Source organism: Betta splendens, chromosome 6 (genome assembly GCF_900634795.4).
Source record: "Betta splendens chromosome 6, fBetSpl5.4, whole genome shotgun sequence".
In the NCBI taxonomy this organism is placed as follows: domain Eukaryota; kingdom Metazoa; phylum Chordata; class Actinopteri; order Anabantiformes; family Osphronemidae; genus Betta; species Betta splendens.
Genome location: NC_040886.2, coordinates 16754264 through 16775336, shown reverse-complemented (window position 1 = coordinate 16775336; position 21073 = coordinate 16754264). Strand labels below are relative to the sequence as shown.

The 21073-nt window shown below is 44.5% G+C and overlaps 3 protein-coding genes across 4 annotated transcripts; all 3 read right to left on the bottom strand.

The window, feature by feature from the left end:
* Positions 1–6998: 6998 nt before the first annotated feature.
* Positions 6999–9333, bottom strand: ppib (peptidylprolyl isomerase B (cyclophilin B)). Its single transcript, XM_029153434.3, has 5 exons — positions 9077–9333; positions 8180–8293; positions 8001–8094; positions 7572–7756; positions 6999–7414 (listed from the first exon to the last, which is right to left on the bottom strand). Exons 1-5 carry the CDS (start codon positions 9209–9211, stop codon positions 7292–7294), a joined length of 651 nt encoding a protein of 216 aa, XP_029009267.1. The 5' UTR covers positions 9212–9333; the 3' UTR covers positions 6999–7291.
* Positions 9334–10204: 871 nt separating this feature from the next.
* On the bottom strand, positions 10205–15395 carry adpgk (ADP-dependent glucokinase). Of its 2 annotated transcripts, none has more exons than XM_029153427.3 (8): positions 15211–15395; positions 13833–14069; positions 13372–13597; positions 13207–13269; positions 12938–13058; positions 12667–12863; positions 12416–12514; positions 10205–12273 (listed from the first exon to the last, which is right to left on the bottom strand). In XM_029153427.3, exons 2-8 carry the CDS (start codon positions 14051–14053, stop codon positions 11710–11712), a joined length of 1491 nt encoding a protein of 496 aa, XP_029009260.1. In that variant the 5' UTR covers positions 14054–14069; positions 15211–15395; the 3' UTR covers positions 10205–11709. The 2 variants fall into 2 exon arrangements, with proteins under 2 accessions (XP_029009260.1, XP_029009261.1); XM_029153428.3 differs by having other exon boundaries at positions 10205–12270.
* Positions 15396–15475: 80 nt separating this feature from the next.
* On the bottom strand, positions 15476–19250 carry snx22 (sorting nexin 22). Its single transcript, XM_029153435.3, has 7 exons — positions 19016–19250; positions 17806–17889; positions 17483–17587; positions 17192–17286; positions 16893–16922; positions 16431–16498; positions 15476–16260 (listed from the first exon to the last, which is right to left on the bottom strand). The coding sequence occupies exons 1-7, from the start codon at positions 19097–19099 to the stop codon at positions 16142–16144; spliced, it is 585 nt and encodes a 194-aa protein (XP_029009268.1). The 5' UTR covers positions 19100–19250; the 3' UTR covers positions 15476–16141.
* Positions 19251–21073: the final 1823 nt, after the last annotated feature.

Genomic DNA, 21073 nt, shown 5'->3' with positions numbered 1-21073 from the left:
CTAAAGCCTTTCACATCCTGTCTGTTTTTCGCAAGCCATTCATTTTCCCATCATGGTGTTCATTCTAACCATTCACAGAACTTAGAAATGTTTATTTCAATACTTATATGTTTTAAAATGTAAACCTTTTAAAATTACACACGAATGATGATATTATTGACACGTGATTCTTATAATAACACTGTATTTGTGTTTATAACAAAACCTCTCATTCTGAACCGTTTTACATGATGATGACTTGTGCCTTTAAATGAAAATGAAAGACACACTAAATTAAGGAAGAGAAACTTGGAAGAACACTGTGTGTTGATATGATCTGAAAGTACAGTACAGTTTGGTACTGCATGTCGTAGACCAGTCACCTTTTTACCTTCAGCTTCACTCCACAGCCCTACCTTTGGCCATCGAGCAAAACCTAAGTGGGGATTTGCACATAGAGATATTTGAAAGAAAAAGCAGCTTAATTTGCCTCCTGGAAGTGAGCACAAAGCTCCGCTCTTCCTCTGAAACTTTCCAGCAGTGCCTTGCAGTGATGAGCTGTTGGCCCACACTCTCCGAATAAATCTGAACATACAGTAGGCACAGTTATGTAAGGAGGAATGGAAAAGAGCCCGTGAGCCAAACAGATTAGCAGACTAGTAACAAGATAGCATCACAGCTACTTGATCCTGGCCCATCACAGCCATGATGTTGGCAGTGCAGCTTGTGGGGGGTGGGGGACCTTGTGCAGGGGGGCAGTGCCCCAGCACTGTCATCACAGCAACGCTAATGACTTACTTGTAGTAAGTCGATTGTGCATTTCCAAAAAAAGTATCAGAATGTAAATATTTATACATATGCACCTAAGTGTAGTAAATCTCATTGAGACCAAATGTTTTTGCACATAGTTTACAGCTCAAAAACGCCCATGTGTTATTTCATAGATTACTGAATGGGCCCGATAAGGCACAGACAACGGGTTGAAAGGATCAAATAGATAAATTAAGATTAGACTGTTTTAATGTGGAAAAACAAAATTACCTGAAACTAATGACTTTTTACAGGCTGTTAAAGTAAAATTATTAAAGGCTGAGAAAACACTAGGTTTTACGTTAGGTGTAATTAAACAACTGGATACTATTGATGTTTAGCAAAAACCATCAATAAGTACAGTGAGAAGAACAGTAAACAATTTCAGACTCTCATGAGCAGACTGGAGGTCACATTCTGCTTCAGTCTATCAGACGTTTTGCAAACAAATACTGAGGCCGAGGTCAAATTCTTGGCCTCATTATTTGTAATGCAAAGAAATGTGCTGGGACGTTGCCCCGATTTGTGTTGCTTCGAGCCTCATACGCCGAAGGATCACCACTGTTTTCACATGATGAGTTTAAGAACAGAGTGGCTTCAGAGGCAGTGATGGCGAAAGCCATCGTGTCCAATTTATTCATATTTACTGCAGGAACGTGAACAAATGATCAATGACAAGGGACAAAGAGTACAGTAACCCATAAAGCAAGATTAGTCTGATTAGTGGATTATTCACATACTGGGGCTACACTGCAGCTTCATGCATGGATTACTGACTGGCCTGAAGTGCAGTCTGCTTAAATTGTCCGTGTCTCCACATCCCTGTGACCTTTTTTCTGTACTTGTTTATTGTTCATTTGCGGTTTAATATTTTCAAATATTTAAGTGCCAATAAATAAAACCTTGTTAAAGACGAGGGGATCACAGTGATATTGGTCATTTCATAGCTAACTGGCACAAGATCAGAACAAAAAGAGTCCTTTGTTTGACTTTAGCAGCAGGTGAAGCCGAGCAGAGCCCATCTGAGCCTGAGTGTCAGGTAAACACTGTTACCAGGACAAAATGTCCCTCAGTTGCACTTCATGAGCTCCCAGAGTGTCACAGGGTCACACACGAGATGCAGGTTGAAAAACAAAATGCGTCTCATGTTGCAGCGCGTCGCCTCGGTGCTATTTAAGACGGATGCCGCTGACCCGCTGCCCCGGCTGATTTCACTCCTGACACCGAGCCCAGCGGCCAGACCCCGTGAACACACTGGGACACTCTATCTGTGCCTGGAGAATGAAATATTGACAGCAGCTTTGTGACGAACAGGTGCTGAAAACCGCAGCTTCAGAAGCAGCCGCTTGTTGTCGCAGACGTTTGAGAATGAGCATCCGTCTCTGAAGAAGACGCATTTACTTACTGCCTTGTTTCACCTGGAGCCACTGTGTGCTCTTAAGTTGGACTTTAGGGAAAGCAGAATCTTAAGCAATGAGGTTGTGTCCTCAGTAAATGAAAATTTTAGAGTTTTCTCTCAATATCCTGATTCTACTCTAATAACATTATGAACTATTAAACCTCCTACACACAGGACTGGACCTGCAGGACGTCCAGGAGGTCATCTGGTGTGAGCGGCCCTCATTCAGACGCAGCCGTCACCTTTTCTTGTGACTGTACATCATTTGTGGTCTTTGATTCAGTTATTTTAAGCCGCGAATAACAGCAAATTCATACATACAACAATTGGGGGATTCACTGATTCAGACTCATGACTGGGACACTTTCAAAGAACTTTTGTCAGTGACACTTACTCCGGGTGATGTGGTTTGGAATCAATGCATAATTTTCTGCCAAAGTAAGAAGAGTTATTATTTCATTAGAATAATTTCTGTATTCTTTTATTCTCCTGAGGCCAGTTCACTTTGAGTGTTACTCACACTTTAGAAAACACTTTGCACCTACTAAAAACGTAAATCTTTTACATCGAAACTGAATATTTTATACTTGTCACTAGCTAATTGTTCTCTATGTAAATGTAAATGTAATTCCTCTACGACAAACTGTTCCTATTACAGATTCCATTGTTCCTCTCTGGCAGAATCTCTCACTGTGTGGAAGGAAACGTCCACGTTCTCCTGCCAGCAATCACAACAAACACAAAGACACACTGACGTTCACGTCCAACATTTGCTATTGTTCACAGATCTTGTCTTCGTGTCTGAACTCAGCTGGGATCGTCGTGCTGTCCAGACACCGAGGCGACAGCAGCACTCTGCTCTTCAGATCTTCAGTGGATGCCGACCTGCTGCTGCTGATGGTGACGATAGACTGTGGATGTGAGGCGATCGTCCACGGTGGAGATGGGCGTGTGGGCGTTCGCAGGAAGGACAGCGTGTCCTCGCTCGGCCTTCAGATGATTTGTGTGTTTACATGTTGTTTTGTGAGCTGCATGCGGATGTTTATTGTGTTGCGGTAGAATGTGGACAGATCTGTGTCGACGAATAAACATCATCAGTCTGGACAAAGTTTAAAAGACAACACGACTTAGACATGGACAGTCTGTGTTATGATATTAAACATCTCTCTTAGATCCTGTCAGGTCCAGGGCGCTGGGTGCAGACGGAAGCCTGGCTCCAGACCCAGCGTTCCTGCACGAGCAGAACCCGCTGTGATCATGTGCTGCACTCACTCAGCAGCGCTCTGCTCCATGAGCGTGAGCCCGGGACGCAGCGGCGTGGGACCTGAAGCTCACTCACTCGTTATGTCCTTTTCTAAAGCGTCCAGTCTGTTTGATTTGTTGCAGGTCAGGTTTAAAAGCTACTGTAGGACATCAGGATGGCAGCGCCCAGGTGGCTCCATCTTTGACTGGACACACTGAACAGAGCTGCACTTTATCACCATCCTGTATTCACACTACGGTGGACTGTGGACCTGCACTAATGTTGCAGTAAAATAAAGGCACTTACTCTCTCCGACACGTTCTTTATTGCACCCGAGCACAAACAGTGAGTCTGTAGCTGGAGGCGCTACAGTAAGATCAATATTTTACGCTCTTACGCAACCCTGTGAAGTCAACGCGACTGCTACGACTGAGACGAGCAGGAATGCAGCCGCACTTTACTGTGTCTGACAGAGCACTTAGCATCCTCATGCCACAGCTTTATTGTTTTATCACGTCCCCAAAAACATGCGTCGAGGACGTGGCTTCACTTAACCTGGAGCACGGCACAGCGTGAGGAACGAAGGCCACAGTCTGCACACAGCAGCTTTACCTGACTACGCTTTCATCTGAATCTGCAGCCTGAGACGTGGACAGACTGCAGGTAAAAACCAAACAAGACATGCAAACAAATGCTGTATGAGGTAAGTTTTATTTCAAGGTTTCATTCAACAAGCAAATACTATACAGTAGGCATCACTGGTGCTAATGAACAAGAGTTGCAGAGAGAAAAGGCACACATGTTTATTAAATAGGGATTTGGCAAAATTATACGTTCTAGGATTTTGCCCCTTTTGACGGAAGCAGTGACAACAACTCATACGTGTCTGTGTGCCTTAATAGAAAAGCTGAGAAGAACAAAGCTGTGGGAAAATTATAGTTCAGGCCCTAATAACTGTTTTGAAGACGTTCAGCAGGTTGTTGTGTTCCTGCCGTCCAACTAACAGTGGTTATTATATTTCACTCACGTGGAGACGTCAGTAGAAGCTTCTCCACATCCACTCACTCTGACTTAACTTCCTTCACTGGAATTTGCCCTTTATTTAGGAAAACCTTCCAAACTTTCCATCCAGGGGCATTAGAGGCTTATGCGTTCAAGGCACCCACACCCACTTTACTGGTGATGCGCCCCGGGCACACAGTCATTCCCACAGTTCCCACGCAGGACAATGGAGAGCCGGCAGAGCCGGCCCGAATTAGCCCGGCCCTCTCAGTGGCCTTGTTGCACCGCTTTCCTGTAGGAGCGTTGAGTAAGCAGCTACTCTGGAGGAAGGGCAGGAGATCGTGGGAACCGGCATGTCACCGCAGCATCGGCCACGTCCCCAAGAAATCGCCCTCCACAGAGCAGCACCACAGACCCGGTGGGCTGCTACGGCAGCGAAAAGAAAGCAGAGGAAGCGGGAGAACAATACGGGAATGGACGCAGGTCTGGGTGGGAACGCTGGAGTCTGAGCTGGAGTCAGAGCCAGACTCTGACTCCAGCTCATTGACAAAAAACAAGGCCCAGTTCCCACAGCGACCTTTCTCACGCTGCGGCTCCTGTTGTGTATTTATAATTCTCCTGATAAACTGTTTCCTCGTTTACTTGTACACTGTGTTTGTGTTTCCTTATCTCTGTGGACGTGCTTTGACTGTTGTTATTTTGAACTTGGTCTTGGCTTTACTTAGTATCTATGAAGATATTTGTAGCTGAGTTGATGAAAAAACACTGTGAGGAAGGGAATTATGACCTTTTGACTAAATACAGTAACTGGCTTCAAACAATATAGTAAGATTTGCTTTGCTTTCTTGTTTTTATATTTCTATATTATATACATACATCATCATCATCAGTCTATAAACAAAAGGAACAAGATGAGCGGATGAATGTGGGGAAAAGCTTTTAAACCAAAACCATGAGCTGAAAGACATTCAAACACTTCAAGGCCGACTCCTCACATCACTAACTGCCAATTTGTCTCATCAATAATTGGAGAAAAGTTTCTGTTCCACACATTAAACCACAACAGGTTCACCTCTTTACCTTCTGCATCCATTCTGAAGACCACACTGAAGACCGGACCCTGAGCGGAAGACAGGATGTGGACATTCGTCGTCCGCTGTGACAGAATAGCCCCACGCTGCATGTTGTGATTCTCTCCAATGTTCATTTAATCTCGTTGACAAAGCCTCTTGCAGGAAGCTATGCCAGATATGTCCGGCCTGTCACAGCTTTTCCAGCAAAGCCAGTAAGTTAAGAATAACACTGTTTCACCGAACAATCCCCAATCGCCACCAACAAGGCCAAGCCCAACAACAGAGGGTTTAACCAGGACCGCGGTTGTGCCGACCCCAGGGAATTCCTTCCATATTTGCCTTCTGGTGAGTCATTGGATGGTTGAGTGAATCTGGGCAAAACAGGGGCAGCTTGTCCTGTATACACATCCATAGAACCCACATTTATCTTTCTCTAATTATTTTGCAAAGGTCTGTGCTGGGTCCCCTGTCTCTGTGGCTACATATGTGACTGCCCACTGTGAGTAATGCAGTGAGGCCACGATGCGGGAGAAGTGCAGCTTGTGTTTTTCATCAAGGTCCCACAGCTTGGGACTCACAGTGTAGGAAAGCGTGTGGAGCACAGAGGCATGTGTACAGGGCGCTGGGCTGAGGAGCTGCATCTGGGCGTGGCAGAGGAGGAGAAGTAAACAGGGACAGCGGGGAAGCGGAAGCGTGAGTCCAGAACTACCAAAACCAAAACAGCCGCATAAAAATGAAGTCGCTTGTTTGTTCAGTTCATGCAGGTTGTTACAGCAGATTGCCTGCACTCATGAAGATCAGCGACACGGATGTCAAAGTCTAACTAACTTTAACTTTTAGTGCATCGACACGGGGTCATTGCAACACATTACATACACGATGATGGAGAAGGGGCAGAAAAGCTGCTTCTCTGATGAGGTCAGTGGTGTTTAGGAATAGTTCCCACGGCCCCGTTCCCAGACACCGCTGCTACAAACGGCTGCACTGGAATAATATTCTTCACTGTATAGTAGTTATGTTAGACTTTATCCGGGGGATAGTTGGAATATGAATCGATCAATATGAGCTTTAATCATTACCCTGGGCTGCATGACTACAAATAAGGTGACCCACAGTTATAATGTAGAGCTAACCACGACTTGGAGATGACTGTAGAGTGTTTTTACACAAAGCTCCTGATAGGACTAAAAACCTACAATTACTTTGAATATACATCTTAATGTCTGTTAAAAGTGAAACCAACAGGCAGAAACGCAACAGACGCTCCATGCTCTCAACAATGGTGAATAGACAGAACCACAGAAATGCACAATCACATGTAAAACCACAAACACGAGCTGCCTCTGATCAGCTGAGGAGCTGCCTACTGTGGTGCAAGGGCGCCCCCTGCGGTGTGTACACATGCACACACGAGAAGTGCAGTATTGAAGGGCTGCCCTTCAACCAGTCATTAACTAAAATGAAACGTAACAAACTTCATACACACACAAACTTAACAAAATTTGAAACCTTTATTTTAGATTTCTTTTTTTTTTTACAAAAAAAACAAACAAAAAAACTCAATGAACAGTTACATGCACCTTGGAATGCTAGTTGGTAAAATGGACCCAAAGTGTCATGATTGCTCGAGGTTTTAACACTCGTTTGGTGCAAGATGGCAGCCATGTAACTGAATGACCAGAGGAACTCTTCTTCCAGGGCCTCGTGGTTGTTAGTAATAAAACAAGGTGGCCTGCACGACCCCCCCCCCCAGTTCTGTTCTTTCTGTTCTTCCCCAGCAGCACTCTACTCCTTGGCCACTGCAAATGGTTTCTCCACCTCAATTTTGCCGCAGTCGTGGATGATAACATCTTTAAGAGGTTTATCACGACCATCTGTCTTTGTGCTCTCGATCTTCTTCACCACATCCTTTAAAAGAAATTAAACATTAATGATATTTGTGTACATGATGGAACTCTATCATTTTATACCATTAACAACCATCAACGTGAAAACAGGTCATGTGAACAGAACCATGTAAACAGAAGTGTTGCACATGCTTCAGTCAAATCAGGCCGACGCTCACCATTCCCTCCAGAATTTTCCCAAAGACCACGTGTTTGCCGTCCAGCCATGGAGTCTGGACTGTGGTAATAAAGAACTGGGAGCCGTTTGTGTCTTTGCCAGCGTTGGCCATGCTGAGCCAGCCAGGACCGTAGTGCTTCAGCTTGAAGTTCTCGTCTGGGAAGCGGTCGCCATAGATGCTCTTGCCTTGATTAGAAATAAAGGTTTACACAATGTACATTTTGTTATGTGGAAATATTATGCAGCCCTGTGGGAGCATAACACCTCAACATTTTTTTTTCCCAAAAAAAAAAAAAAAAAAAAAAAAAAAAAGAAGTTTCACATTGGTACAACACAAAAACTACAGTAAATCTGAATCCAGGCTGAAGGAGCTCAAGTTATCAAATCTTCAGAAATAACCCAATATCACATGTGAAGGTGGCCATCTCACCTCCAGTGCCGTCTCCTCTGGTGAAGTCTCCACCCTGGATCATGAACTCCTTGATGACTCTGTGGAATTTACTGCCCTTGTAACCAAATCCTTTCTGTTTTGGAAACAAGCCACAACGTTAATAGCCATTAATAGTGTATGATCCATAGTCTATGACAAAAACGCTCTGAATGGCTCACCTCGCCTGTCGCCAGTGCAGCAAAGTTGTCAACGGTCTTGGGAACGGTTTTTCCAAACAGACCAATGACAACTCTCCCAACTTCTTCATCTCCAATTTTAATGTCAAAGAAAACCTAAGAAAAAGAACAAGTTTTGAAGTTAATACAGGTTTTACACAACTACTGCAAAAATATAACAAAACAGCTGTGTACATATGTGTTATATATGTGTGCTACTGACAAAGTATTAGACTGATCAACGAAAAGAAAAAAAATGCATCATGTCCACATATGACTACATCTAAACACCTGGAGCCAGATATACACTTTTAATACAGGTATAAATCAAAATAACAGATTTTTAATGCAGATTTGACTTTTACAGGCTCAGTTCAAATCCTCTCCCTGTAGTGTAACACAGACGTGGACAGAGCTACTGCACCAGACACATCCTTTGAGCCTCTTTGCCTGCAGACAAACCGTGCAGCTAAAGAGGAGGCGTTGTGTGTTAACCAAGCCTAAAAACGAGGAGAATCTCAGTATATTCAGTGGCAAATAGCGGAGGAACAGGGCTGCTACAGTCAAGTCAGTCCGACAGGGATTAGAGGAGAAAGGGAATTCCATCCCGTTAGCTTCGACTGGCAGTGGCAGCTAACCTGGTTAAATGCATCAAGTAACACGAGAGTAAAGGTTTTTAACGCAGAGCTTCACATTAGCAGCTGCTAACTGAGGTGGGCTTCATGAAGCAGCGTGTCAGTTCAACCGACTGTGCGCTTTCCTTGCAAAGAACAGAAGCTAGTTGCTAGCTAACTTGTGACGTGGCTTTACAGGCTGCTAGCATTAAACGCTAGCTACGAGCAGGCGCTTTGATTGTTCCCGATGATCCACTACGGAGCTAACGAGCGAGCTTCCGCCTACCTTCGCAGTCACTTTGGGGCCTTTCTTCTTCTCGTCGGCGGATGAGCCATTTGGGAAGGCGAGGAAAATCAAAGACCCCACGATGACCGTTACGGCTACAAGGAACTTCATCCTTCTCTCGCACAGTCTAACCATCAACGAGAAGAAAATCAGCCCGAGCGGACGGCCTGTTAGTTGTGCTACCTTTATACGGGCAGAAGGGGGGAAGGAGTGCGGTGTCCGGGGGGTGGAGACTGCAACCGCGGTCGATCCTGGCTCCGGGCTCCGCTGCCTCCACGGTAAAACATGGACGTCAACGCGGCGAACAGACGCACGGAGCTCTGATTGGTTGACGTGGCTGCGCGCCTCAGCCAATCAGATGCAGACGCGTAACAGCGTGCAGGACGTGTTCAAATTTGATTTCTTCATCAGAAACCGTCTGAATTATAGCATTGCACTTATCGATCCGCCGTCCAGCTTCTGTAAACAATGCAAAAGAAACAAATGAAGATAAGTTAAAGTGCATAGCAACTAAATGTCTGGTCATAAGTTTCAGGTCATAAGACAGAAAAAGCAACAACATTTAAGGTTTTTTATTAGACGTGGAAACAATTGTGACTGAACTCAGTCACATGATAGTCTGTGACCGCTCTGACCATAAATCAGCTGCTCAGGATCACTTAAAATGCCTGAATACTGCAAGAGTCACATCAATAAATACTTTGAAGACAAACTGCAATTGTTTGAGGCTATATTTGTTTTACTGGGAGGTAAAAATGAAATAACTGGTCTTATGTACTCCTATTTGTATGCTTGTGTAAAAGAATTATGAGCTCACGAAATAGGAAACTTCAACTGTTTCAATAACTATTTTGCAAACCGCGAACATAACTGATAGGAATAATGTGGTTTAATGATTTACATATAGGAACAGGAAGTAGTGAAAAGAGAGAATTGCATAAATGCACAAAACAGAAGAACATGCCCAAATGTTTAGGCACTAATTGGTATTTATCTGTATTAAGCCTTTATTAATTATTGTCATGATAATTTAATATTGATGTCTTAGTGTTTGTTACAGAATATCTGATTCTCTTTCAGAACCTTTTATGTTAATACTCTCTACAAGGAAACTATTTACACCAGACACCACTCTCCATATACACTTTAATGACAAACTACAGGTAAATGAAACTTGAGTTACAAATGTTACAAAAATGAGCCAGAAACCAGTGAAGCTGAATAGATTGTACTTGCTAGAAATAAAGTGGGGGTTCGGAGTTAAGGTTACATTCACCTCTGCAGACACACCTGCAGGTTTTACTAGTGCAAAGAATAAATTCTGCTGAACAAAAAGCAATACAGCGTTTTGTTGTGTTTTTAAGACTCCACTCTTATTGCATGCCGTCAGGGGCCAGTTGAGGTATACCAACACATTATTCTGACAGTTACACAGTTTAAGACTATCGTGACTCAGATGTAAGGTTTGAAGTACACACGAAAAGATATTATGCTAAAATTTAAATTGGGAATCTTCTCTTGCTGCTTGTAACACGAGGAGTGTTTATGACTTAACATCCATTTCTGGCAAAAAACTACAAAAAAAGAGGAGGGTGTTCAGACAAAACAAGAAGCAAACAAACATGAACAGTAACCTGATAATGTGCAACCTGCATGACATGGTTTTCCTTTAAAGTCAGTTAATCGCTAGCAGGAGACTTCGGTTAACTACCTGGCAGCTGGTAAAACTTGGTTGGTTTGCATGGTTTAGTTTGCATCTAAAAGTTTAACACTTCAATTTAGCTTTAAAACATTTCATTAAGAACAAGTAACAGAGACAATATTAAGTATCATCTGTGCTACAGAGACTAAAAAACATCTTTACAGAGTGAGTATTTAGGGCATAAACCAAGACAACAGTCTAGTATTTTTATTCCCACTAGTAGAACAAGTAACAAAAAATGTCATGTATACCTAAAAAGAGTTATAACATGTAAATATATTATGGAGAGAAAATTTTCAAGTGTTCTAGTGACTATTTCCCATGAAACAGAAACATCATAAATACCACTTTGATAAGACGCTCAGTTTTCAGGCAAACATGATCTATTTGGGTGTGTACAAGTACACACACACACACACACACATCTCAGTGGGGTAACTAGTGTAAAGCCTAATTTTTAAGTTTGGCTCTGGAATATGAATAAAACGGCTTTTTAAACTCTATTTCAAGGCACAGCATATGAACATATGCAGGGTAAAGTAAATTAGGTGAGCCAACAGAACTCTTTGGAGTTTTGTCAAGATGGCTTTGAACTGCGCCCGGTGCATAGAGTGAGGCCGCCTCCCAGCCTGGTCAGATCTACTTCTGCAGAATTCCGCCGCACTTGTGTCTGCTGGGAGACCGGAGAGAGACTCAGACAGGCTGAAAGGGTTCATGAGGCAGGATTCAAAACTGACGCCAACGATCACATTTTTAAACTCCCAGGAGTTATGGGAAAGAAGACACACGGCCTGGTTCAGGACACAGATTTGACCTGGTTCAGTAACATGTTTCCAACCCAACGACGACATGTGCAGATCAAAGTTCGCTGGGCCTTTGCAGCACAGCTCAATAAAGTCCAAACTAACCCAGAGTCATACTGAAATACATCTCAGAACGGCTGCTGGGCTTTTAACTCTGAGTACATGAGCCCTTCTGCAGAGATGGCGTCCCCAAGCCCAACTGTCCGAAGCGGCTGTTTGCAGACCAGCACAGGCGAGAGGTGAAAGGTGACGTTTCCATGACGCCACACGGCCACAGGTTCTGCTGGGTTCAGGGTCAACTTCTCCCTCGGTTCAGTGTGAGAGCTGAAAAATTCTAGTGGGGCTTTGAGCACCACTTTGCTAATATCGACAGAGCGGCTTCCGCAGGCCTGAGTGCTGGCCACACGCGCTCCAGCCAACACCGCTGCGGCCTGGTTCCCCCAGTATCCATCCACCGTGGCTAGGATGTGGTAGGCCAGAGTGTGGAAGTGGATGCGCGTGAGCTCCGCCTCCGACGACGGGTCGGTGCGGCCGTGCTGCTCCAGGATCCACAGGAGGATGTCGCTGACCCTCCCCACGTCTGGGATGCCTTTCCAGGCGGCCAGTTCAGCATGAGGCCCCTCGCCAGCATGAGAGAGGAAGAGCAGCTCCTGCTCGTTCAGCCCAATGGAGCTGACAATGGGCATAACCTGCTAACAGAAAAGACAGAAAGAAAACTTTAATTAAATACACAGAAATCTTTGGGGATTGAGGACGTTTGAGTTCATCCTTTACCCTGGAGGAAGTTTGAGATGTCAGTACATGAAACAAGCCCTATATTTTTTCCACATGTACCTCCTGCATGATGCTGTTCATGAAGTCTCGGTCAGTCATACTTGCAAGCTCCAGGTGAATGGGAATATCTTTACGGATGTCAGATATGGCAGACACAGCCTGTCAAGAGGAAGCAAATGGGAAAAAAATAGAATGAATGAGATAAAACCTGGTTCTGGCGAGTTGATGCACTACTGCTTTGAGTCGTGTTCATGAGGGTTTGAAACCACTGGATTTATCTTTTAATAAACTGTGACCACTAGACTAAGGACCTCTTTCAGACGCTCCTCCCAAAGCTCCCTGCCCTGACCCTCCATCATATGGAGCCCCGACAGGACCACCAGGTCGGGCTGGAACTCCTCCAGACTCGCCACAAACGTCTCCAGTGAGCTCATCTTCCCGTTGGACACATCGTGAGAGAAGATGAAGCGGTTGGCCTGTGGTGCCTGAGTCGAACCCCACTGTTCACCTGGAGTCAGATACAAGTCTTAACAGACTGAAGGGATCTTGTTAAGTCCAGCAGATTCTTGAACAGCTTTCTACCTGCTTTATACTCTAAGATGAGATGAAATTCATCCGTCTCCTGGAGAGAATCTGGAGGAACAACTATCTGCTCGTCCAGCATCTCGTGAAGCTTCGGACCAACTGGACCACACAACAGAACCTGTCCCAAGAAAAGCAAATCCAAAGGGTACCATAAGCTCTGATTCTGACCCCTATAGTTCATTTACCCTATTTTCAGATTGATCTGCACAGAAAAAAAACATTTTAAATGGTTGCTTATTCTTTAATTGATAAATGTTTTAATTTACCATCAGATCAGGATAGGTCGCAAGTTTCTGGCCAATCAGGGCAGCATTCCCTCCCACATACAGCTGGAACAGAACAAAGGTTCATTTGTCTTTTCAAAGCACCATAAACAGCCTAAAACAATAAGAATGGTCCATGCTGTGCAAAGGTCTGAGGAGCAGCCTTGCCTTTGCACCAGGATACTCTGCAGCTGCACGCGCAATCCTCTGAAAAGTCTCCTTGTCGCTAAAGAAACGCTCGGCAGCAGCTCCTCGACCCATGAAATGTATGAAGGCCTCCTTCAGGTCGTCTTTGGAGTGCAACACTTCATGATTCAGGCCTGTCCCGGGATCCACAGCCAGAGCCTGCAGCAGGCCCACTCCAGTGACGACCACATCGACGCAGGCGTTCACACTGCAGGAGAGGACATGATGATGACGACTTTGTTCATCAAAACAAATTAAAATTTAATTCTAGTTTCAATTATATTATGAGCAGTCTTACACATAGGTCTGGTGCCACTTAATAAATATGATATAAACCATAAAACTATAAAGACAAGTGTTCCTCCCAAAACCAGACTTTGCAAAGAAAAACAAGCTACAACATGATGTGGGTCACATTTCCTTCACTGCTGTGCATCACTCACCCGACTGCCACTTTGCTCCACTGTCTGGTTGGCAACGTTATCAGGGTCTCCCAGGCAGAGGAGATAACCTTCTCCAGGCTGTTATGACTGTTCTGAGAGGATGACTGGAGGTTCGGCAAGCTGACGTACTGCAGAATCTGCTCCTGCAGGTCTGGGCAGCCGTGGTAGAAATAGCCGACGGCTAACGCCAGCAGGGCCGCTACCAACGCCTTCCTCCACATTGTGCTCCCACACACTCTGCAAGAGGAAACAGGGACCAGATGAACATGATCTTGTTCCTTCCCCACAGTCTACAACACTCTAAACAAGTCAAGTTAACCAGTCTACCAGCTGTGTGATGTGGTACAAATCAACATCACCTATGTGACAACAGAAGCTGTATAATAAATGCTCCCATGATCAAGGCCTTATAATGTTGAAATAACTTCATGATTGTTTTGGAAGATGTCGTTTGTTGTGCTGTTCAGCTGAACTGTATGACACAGATAAAGGAAAGATGTAAAGATGTGATCTGACATCTCTGCCCACGAGTCCACCATAAACAAGACACTGAATGGGCAGAGTGTCGAACGAGAATGAGGAGGAAAAGTCATTACAGCATCACACATGACCTACAAAAGTCCTGTGAATGGATATTTCCCCACTGTGGGACTAAGAACCAACATCACCCCAACACTGAGACAAAAAAGGGAGCATCAATCAATGATAATAAATCTTGAGGAAAATAGGAGGATGAAGATTGAAGATCTGTCTTTTGGAGTGGCCCAGATGTTGGTTCAAGTGAACCATTAAGACCAGGCAGCCTGAGAAAACAGCTGATCTGAAGATGTTCAGAGAGGAATGGGGACCAACAGGTTTAATCACACAGCACGTTGGAAATTATACATCTGAATTCATTAATTTCATCTTACAGCAAAAACAGACCTTGAATTTATGACCACTTTAACACTGCCCCAGTTAAAACACGCATTGGTTCACGGTTCAGTTCCCTAAACCGAAACCAAGAGCAGCAAGTTGAAACGCGGTGAGTGGGTCCTTTCACTAAGTAACACGGACGAGTTCTAAACTTAGTGTTCGTGTTTATTTACGACCATAATAAACCCACAGGCTCCGCTCGTCCAGCCGCACCTATACTGGTACACCGCGTCACAGGGGTTTGGTTACTGCTAACGTGGACGCCGGACCTGTTAGCTAAAATGCTAACACTGGGTGTATCCTGAGCTACAGCTCAAGCCTAATCTGACTCCATCCAGCAAGGATTAGCAAGCAATCTGATGTAGAGAGCGGCAGCCACACGCCGTTGAAGCTCAGCCCGACGGCAGCTCGGCTCGAGGAGGAAGTAGCTTCCCGGGTTAGTGAAGTTCCTAGCGGCACGTACCGAGAATGTGCAGGCTTTAAGTTTCAGTCAGGAGGGGGATCCGGGCTCCTGGCGTGTCACATACGAGCGATCAATGCCGCTGGTGGACGGAGAGGCAGCTGGAGAGGTGAGGGTCGGAGCGAGTCATTGAAAGAGCGGCGATGAGCGTAAGAGCAGAGGGGGGACGGACAGAGCGGCAGCAGCGGCAGCAGCGGCTTCCGGTAAGCGAACTGCGCATGCGCAGCACCAAAGCTAAAGAAAGGCCACTGATTGAATTCACACAAAATAAGGTTTTGTTTCTTTATTAAAAACTCTTAAAAACAAATCATAAAAATCCAGACTACAGTAAAATTCAACAAACTGCTAAATCCTAAAATACCTTCAATATTTTCCTATAAACATAACACAAGTACTGGACCCTTCAAAAATGCAAGTCTGTGTCAGACCCAAGACCTGCTGGTTGTTAAAACGTAAGTGATCCAAATCATTTGTGAAAAACATTGAAACATCCAGTTAACATACTGTACAGTGAACCAGGAGCTCAAACTGTCGTAAGAACCCGAGAGAAAGCATCACTGGATGAACGGCCTCAGGAGGATTTAAAACCTGACCTGAAATCAGCTCCAAGCAACAGATCACACGCTCAGTCTAAGTCTCCACCGTGTCCTTGTCAGAGAGGACGGATGGGACTCAGTCATCCTAAACACTAATCCTGTGGTCATGACTTGAAATAACTTTGTTTAAACCCAGAACATTAGACCGTCCGCCTCCACATCTTAAAATCGCCTGCTTTTGGCAGGTTCACGGGTGTTTAGGTCAATCCCTGCTGCTTAATGCATCCCAGCACTTGACAGATGCCAGTGCAATCAGATAATCTGTGCTCTTCACCTCATATGAGTGGTTTCAGTGTTGTGGCTGACTGGTGCAAAACATTAAATCTTAGAAAGTGATTTCACGCTTCCACGGAAGCGGGAGAGTGCGGCTCTATGAGGACGGGGGTGGTGAAGCTGACCCGGATGTCCCGAGGGTAAAAACCTTGCAGAACCCCATCCACAATAACGTTTGGAAGACCTGCAAGACACAGTTCGGGGTTGTTTAATGATCACTGCTGTGTTAAAACCTGCTCGCTTCAAAATGGCAAGATTGCAACAGGTCCACCTTAGTTGTGGCCCAACAGCAGACTGACCGTCAGGATGCAGCACTAAGCTCTCCACAGAAGCACAGAAGCAGCTTGTTCTTACCTGACTTGGAGTCGGAGAGATATGGATCCTGAAAATAGCCCAGCACCCGCTGATGTGGTAACTGATCGCTGAGCCCATGAAAAGCACAAGATTTTGCATCAGTTTCTCACTCCAGTAATTATAAATGTATAACAATTAAAAACCCAAATGGATAATTAGGGTTTTATATCATTTGAAAAAAGCAGCACTCTGCGCCTGGGGGAGTGCCCTGGTACTTATGTCCTGGTACCTTGGACTTATGGGAAATGAGGTTTCCCACAAGGTGTGTTGTAATAAGGGAGGGGGGGGCGGGGGTGCACAGACATGGTCATGACAGGAACAGGCCTGTTTGTTCTGAGGAGCTGTGAGCTGGAGTCTAACCATTGTTCACCAGATTCTGGGGAAACGTTTCAACCCTAGAAGCAGACATCAGTTCAAGGCACCTGGACACAAGGTCGTTGCTGACAGAGACTCTGTTTGTACCTGTTGTCCTGACTGTCCATTTCAAGCGATCTGAAATTGGAGCACAAAATGGTTAGACTACATATTATTACTGAGAAAACAGAAATCTTTCACAGTGGATTTAGTTACAAATCAGACCCGCAGGTATCTAAATTAAAATCAACCAATGGGCCTTTATCATTGGGGCAGAGTCAGAGCTGATGCTCACGGCACTGTGTTTTATTATGTTGCTGCTTGGCCCCAGTCTAAAAATAGAAAATCTAAACATAGCAGCATCGCAGCATCTGCAGGAGCAGCAGGAGTCAGACTGAAGGACGTACTCCATGCTGCTGATCTTGTTTCCTGTATGAAAGTGTCTGACATGGAGGAAGTCCAGCAGCACCTGCGGCACGTCTTCATTGTGACGGATGATCTCCTGGACAAAAGAGAATCAAACATTCTAGATCAGTGGACACATTAACACAGCTTCGACTGGAACACAAAACAAGCTAGCGGCTTCACACTAAGGCTCAGCCCTGATTCACTGCTCATCAGCAGCCGTGTGCAGGACGTGTGCATGGTCACATAGCGCATAAGAGGCTTCCCCCTCACTCAACACCTGGATGTCGTACCTGGATGTAGTCTTCCAGCTCCTGTGTCCTCTGCTCCACGGGTTTGGTCCTCAGGTGGGGGCTTCTCTTGCCCGGGAAATCAGGAGTCTGAAGGATCTTTCTGAGCTGCAGGAGCCAAAAGATTCTACATTAACTTTGAGAGCAGAAATAAAAAGACGGGCAACGTCACGAAGAAATGTCCTGTAAACCTTCAAAATCCTCCTAATTCTGTTCTTTAATTTAACATGGAAACGATACAATCACAATGATCTGTAGTAAGTTAGAAGTTCAATAGTTAGTAGTTATTTACGACTGTGACAAAAGTGGAAAAACAACATGCTCACTTTTCTGTGGAGCGTCTGGAATTCGCTGCTTCTTCTGAGCACATAGTGTTTACGCTCATTAAACAAGACTTCAACTCTAAAAAGCTGCAATCAAAGAAAAAAAAGAACATTCATTCACACACGATAATGAAGAGGAAGATGATTTGGAGATTAATATAGTTTAAAATGGTTCCTCTTTCAGTGTGAACATTAACTGCACTGCAGCTGCACCGTCACCGTGTCTCCACTAGGGGGAAACACTGAGCCTTAACTTCAGTCACGTTTTCCAGTATGATAGTGATAAAGTTGAATTAAATACTGCTTCTTAGGGCGAGATGAAGCTTTATCTGAAGTCTTTAAAGTATAGTTTATGTACTGCCTGTAATACACGGTTGATGTGCAGGAGCTGAGTGTTTTTACTACATGATGGTCGAAGTACACAAAGTTAGTACAAACACAAAAAGCGCATCAGGTCTTCAGACTCAGCATTTAGAAGGAATAACTGTGGTGTTTTTAAAAGGCTGTAATGAAAAAAGCCTCTCACAAGAATCTACTACAAAAACTATAACACAGATGGGACAAATACAATAACTGCAGTTTTTCATGCCTTTTATTTACACAGGAAACACCCAAGTCTGTTGTTCCCAGTGTGTGTTTGTGTGTATTCACAGGGTGGTGGCAGGTACAGATCTGTTTTACAGCCTATAATCAGTAACGAATGAAGTCATTTCACGCTTTATTTCTATTTAAATTATATTTCTATTGGTCAACTACATTTCACATAACTACTAATAAACTAACACTTAAACATCAAAGTTTTACATAATAATTCATTCTTATACAACAACCCCACTTTCACATTCAGCAAAATGTTTACAGTTCACTTCACAAGGAGAAAACACTTTAGTATTTGCTGCTTTTAGTTCTGTGCGTGTAATCTGAGAACTTCTTTACGGAACAGTTCATTGTTACTCTGCACACTTTTTATGCAGAGTATAATTTTTTATAATTTTTTTTAATTTTTCATTTTATGCAAAGTTCTGTTGGTCGCAGGATTCGGTGCTGAACCCGCTTTCGCTTCCCTCAGGTAAACGCGCTCACCTGCGTCTCGGTTCACTTCACTGCCAACCGCAAAGTGCCGGAAGCGGCGTGAGAGAAAAGGCTTCAGTGTTTGTCGCGCACGTGAAAGTCACACGCTGGGACTGAAGGCAGAAAGGAAGCGTCAGATTACCTTTTTGGACTTTCCCGACTCATCCACTTGCTTCTCTACTGATGGGATCGACACTTCAATCATCGGGGAGTCCTCCTCCGGCATTGGCCGCGATCAGCCGTCTCTGCTCGGCTTTGCGCTACTGAGCGGACGCTGGGACACTTCAGCCTCCAGGAACTGAAAGCGTGTCCGCCAGCCTCTTCTCGCGTTCCTGCTGCTCCACCTACAAACTAATTGGACCAACCCCACCACCGTTCAGGGATCATTAAAGGTGCAGTCGATCAGGAAAACGTCCAGCAGCTGCGTGAAAAGCAGCTACAGGGAGATCAGAGCTCATGAAAGTCCCGTGTTTGCTGTGAAAATGCTCCCTTTCAGTCCTAAACTGTCCTCATACAGCTGATCAGAGAAGCGTTGAGTTATGAGCTGGTCACTATCACTGGTAGACGTCACTTTCAGGTCCACGTTCACTTCCCGATCTACCTAAAAGAAGTAAAACCAAGACAATTCACTGCGTATGAAAAGGGATGTAAACCCAGGCCACGCAGCAAACGTACCTACATCCTCTCTGAGCCGAACTGAAGCTGCCATGATAACATCCAAAAGGTCAGAACAGCCGCGGTTCTGCTTCTTTCAGAACGTGCACCAAAATCACATGCTCCGTCTGTGAGCCGTCATCATGGGATCCACATCCTGCTGTCCCGTGAGGGGCTCGCGGCGTTTTTAAGGCAGAGATGTGTGCCCTCAGACAGCCACGCATCAGTGGGGTAAAAATAAACACGTGGTGACGTCAGGCCCGTTGGACTACGACTTGGGTGAACTCTCATTGTGTTAAGAATGACACGGTCAGCAGATACGGACTGTGCACATTAACCAAAAGGAAGTGAGCTCTGCCCGGTGGCCGTCATAACTAATGTGTGACAGGCTACTTTGAACAGAACATCTGAACATGTTTTCATTTCTGTGTCTTAATCTGTGCAGAAAACGGTCCTACAGCCAGATGTTAGTTCACATCACATCTGTCCAGGTCCTGCTCCTTAAGTCTGAGTGTGTTGACACAGCAGTCGTTCAAACCGCAGAGAGCTCTCAGGACAAAGCAGGGCCACTGTGTGGAAAACACGCTGAGGCATGAACACACACTGTGTCTCCAGTTCCACACTTCAACACATGCTCCTTCATCCAACATTTAGGTTAAAAAGAAGATTTTGCAGATTTGAGGAAATGTTGTGAAGCCACAGCTTCAGTGCAGAAAGACGAAAACGGTGAAACTGGTAAACCTGCAAGAACGCAACTTGTTGCTTCCTCACTTCTGTTTTGTGTTAGGTAAATTAATCATTTATTTTCATTGGGTGATCTAAAAACAAAGAAAAAATGATTTCCCTTAAGAAGAACTAAAAACAGGAATCTAAAGCCTTCACAGAAGTTCTAAGTGTCCGTGTTCTTCCTCTGTGGGTTAATGTTACTGAAGAATCATCACGTCTACCTTCATATGTGAATGGTCACTATGGGATAGGATACGACTTTATTAATCCCACAATGGGGAAATGTTTGTGTTTACAGCAGCAGCATGGTGGACAAAAAAGTAAACACCAGCAGTAAAAAAGTCATGCAAAAGGAAATAACTGTAATAATAGTGCAAGAAAAACAACAGTAAACAACAGTAACCCCAGTAACCGTATTTGAAATAATCATGTAGAGCTATTTTCAACTAATGCATTCCCACTGACAACACTTCTTTCTACTCTTCTGACCAGATGAGTAAAAGTCAAAAAACAGCAAATATCAGGAAGTTGACAGACAAAACACAGGAGTTTCAGTATTTGTATGTGTATTTAGGTTGAATTTCTCCTTTTTTCAAACTGTTTCCAGCGGAATGTGAACGACTTCACTCAGTGCAGTCTGTCGTTTATAGACATACCAGCCGGTCTGGGGAGCATGATGCAATTTGTCCGAGCCGGTGAGTGCATGAAAGAGAGCACTGTCATCCAGAATAACTGTGTTAGCTGATGCATTCTTGAGTCCGACTGACTTGTGCGTCGCTCCAAACTGAGCGCTGAGGCCGGGCTTCGCTTATTCCTCATC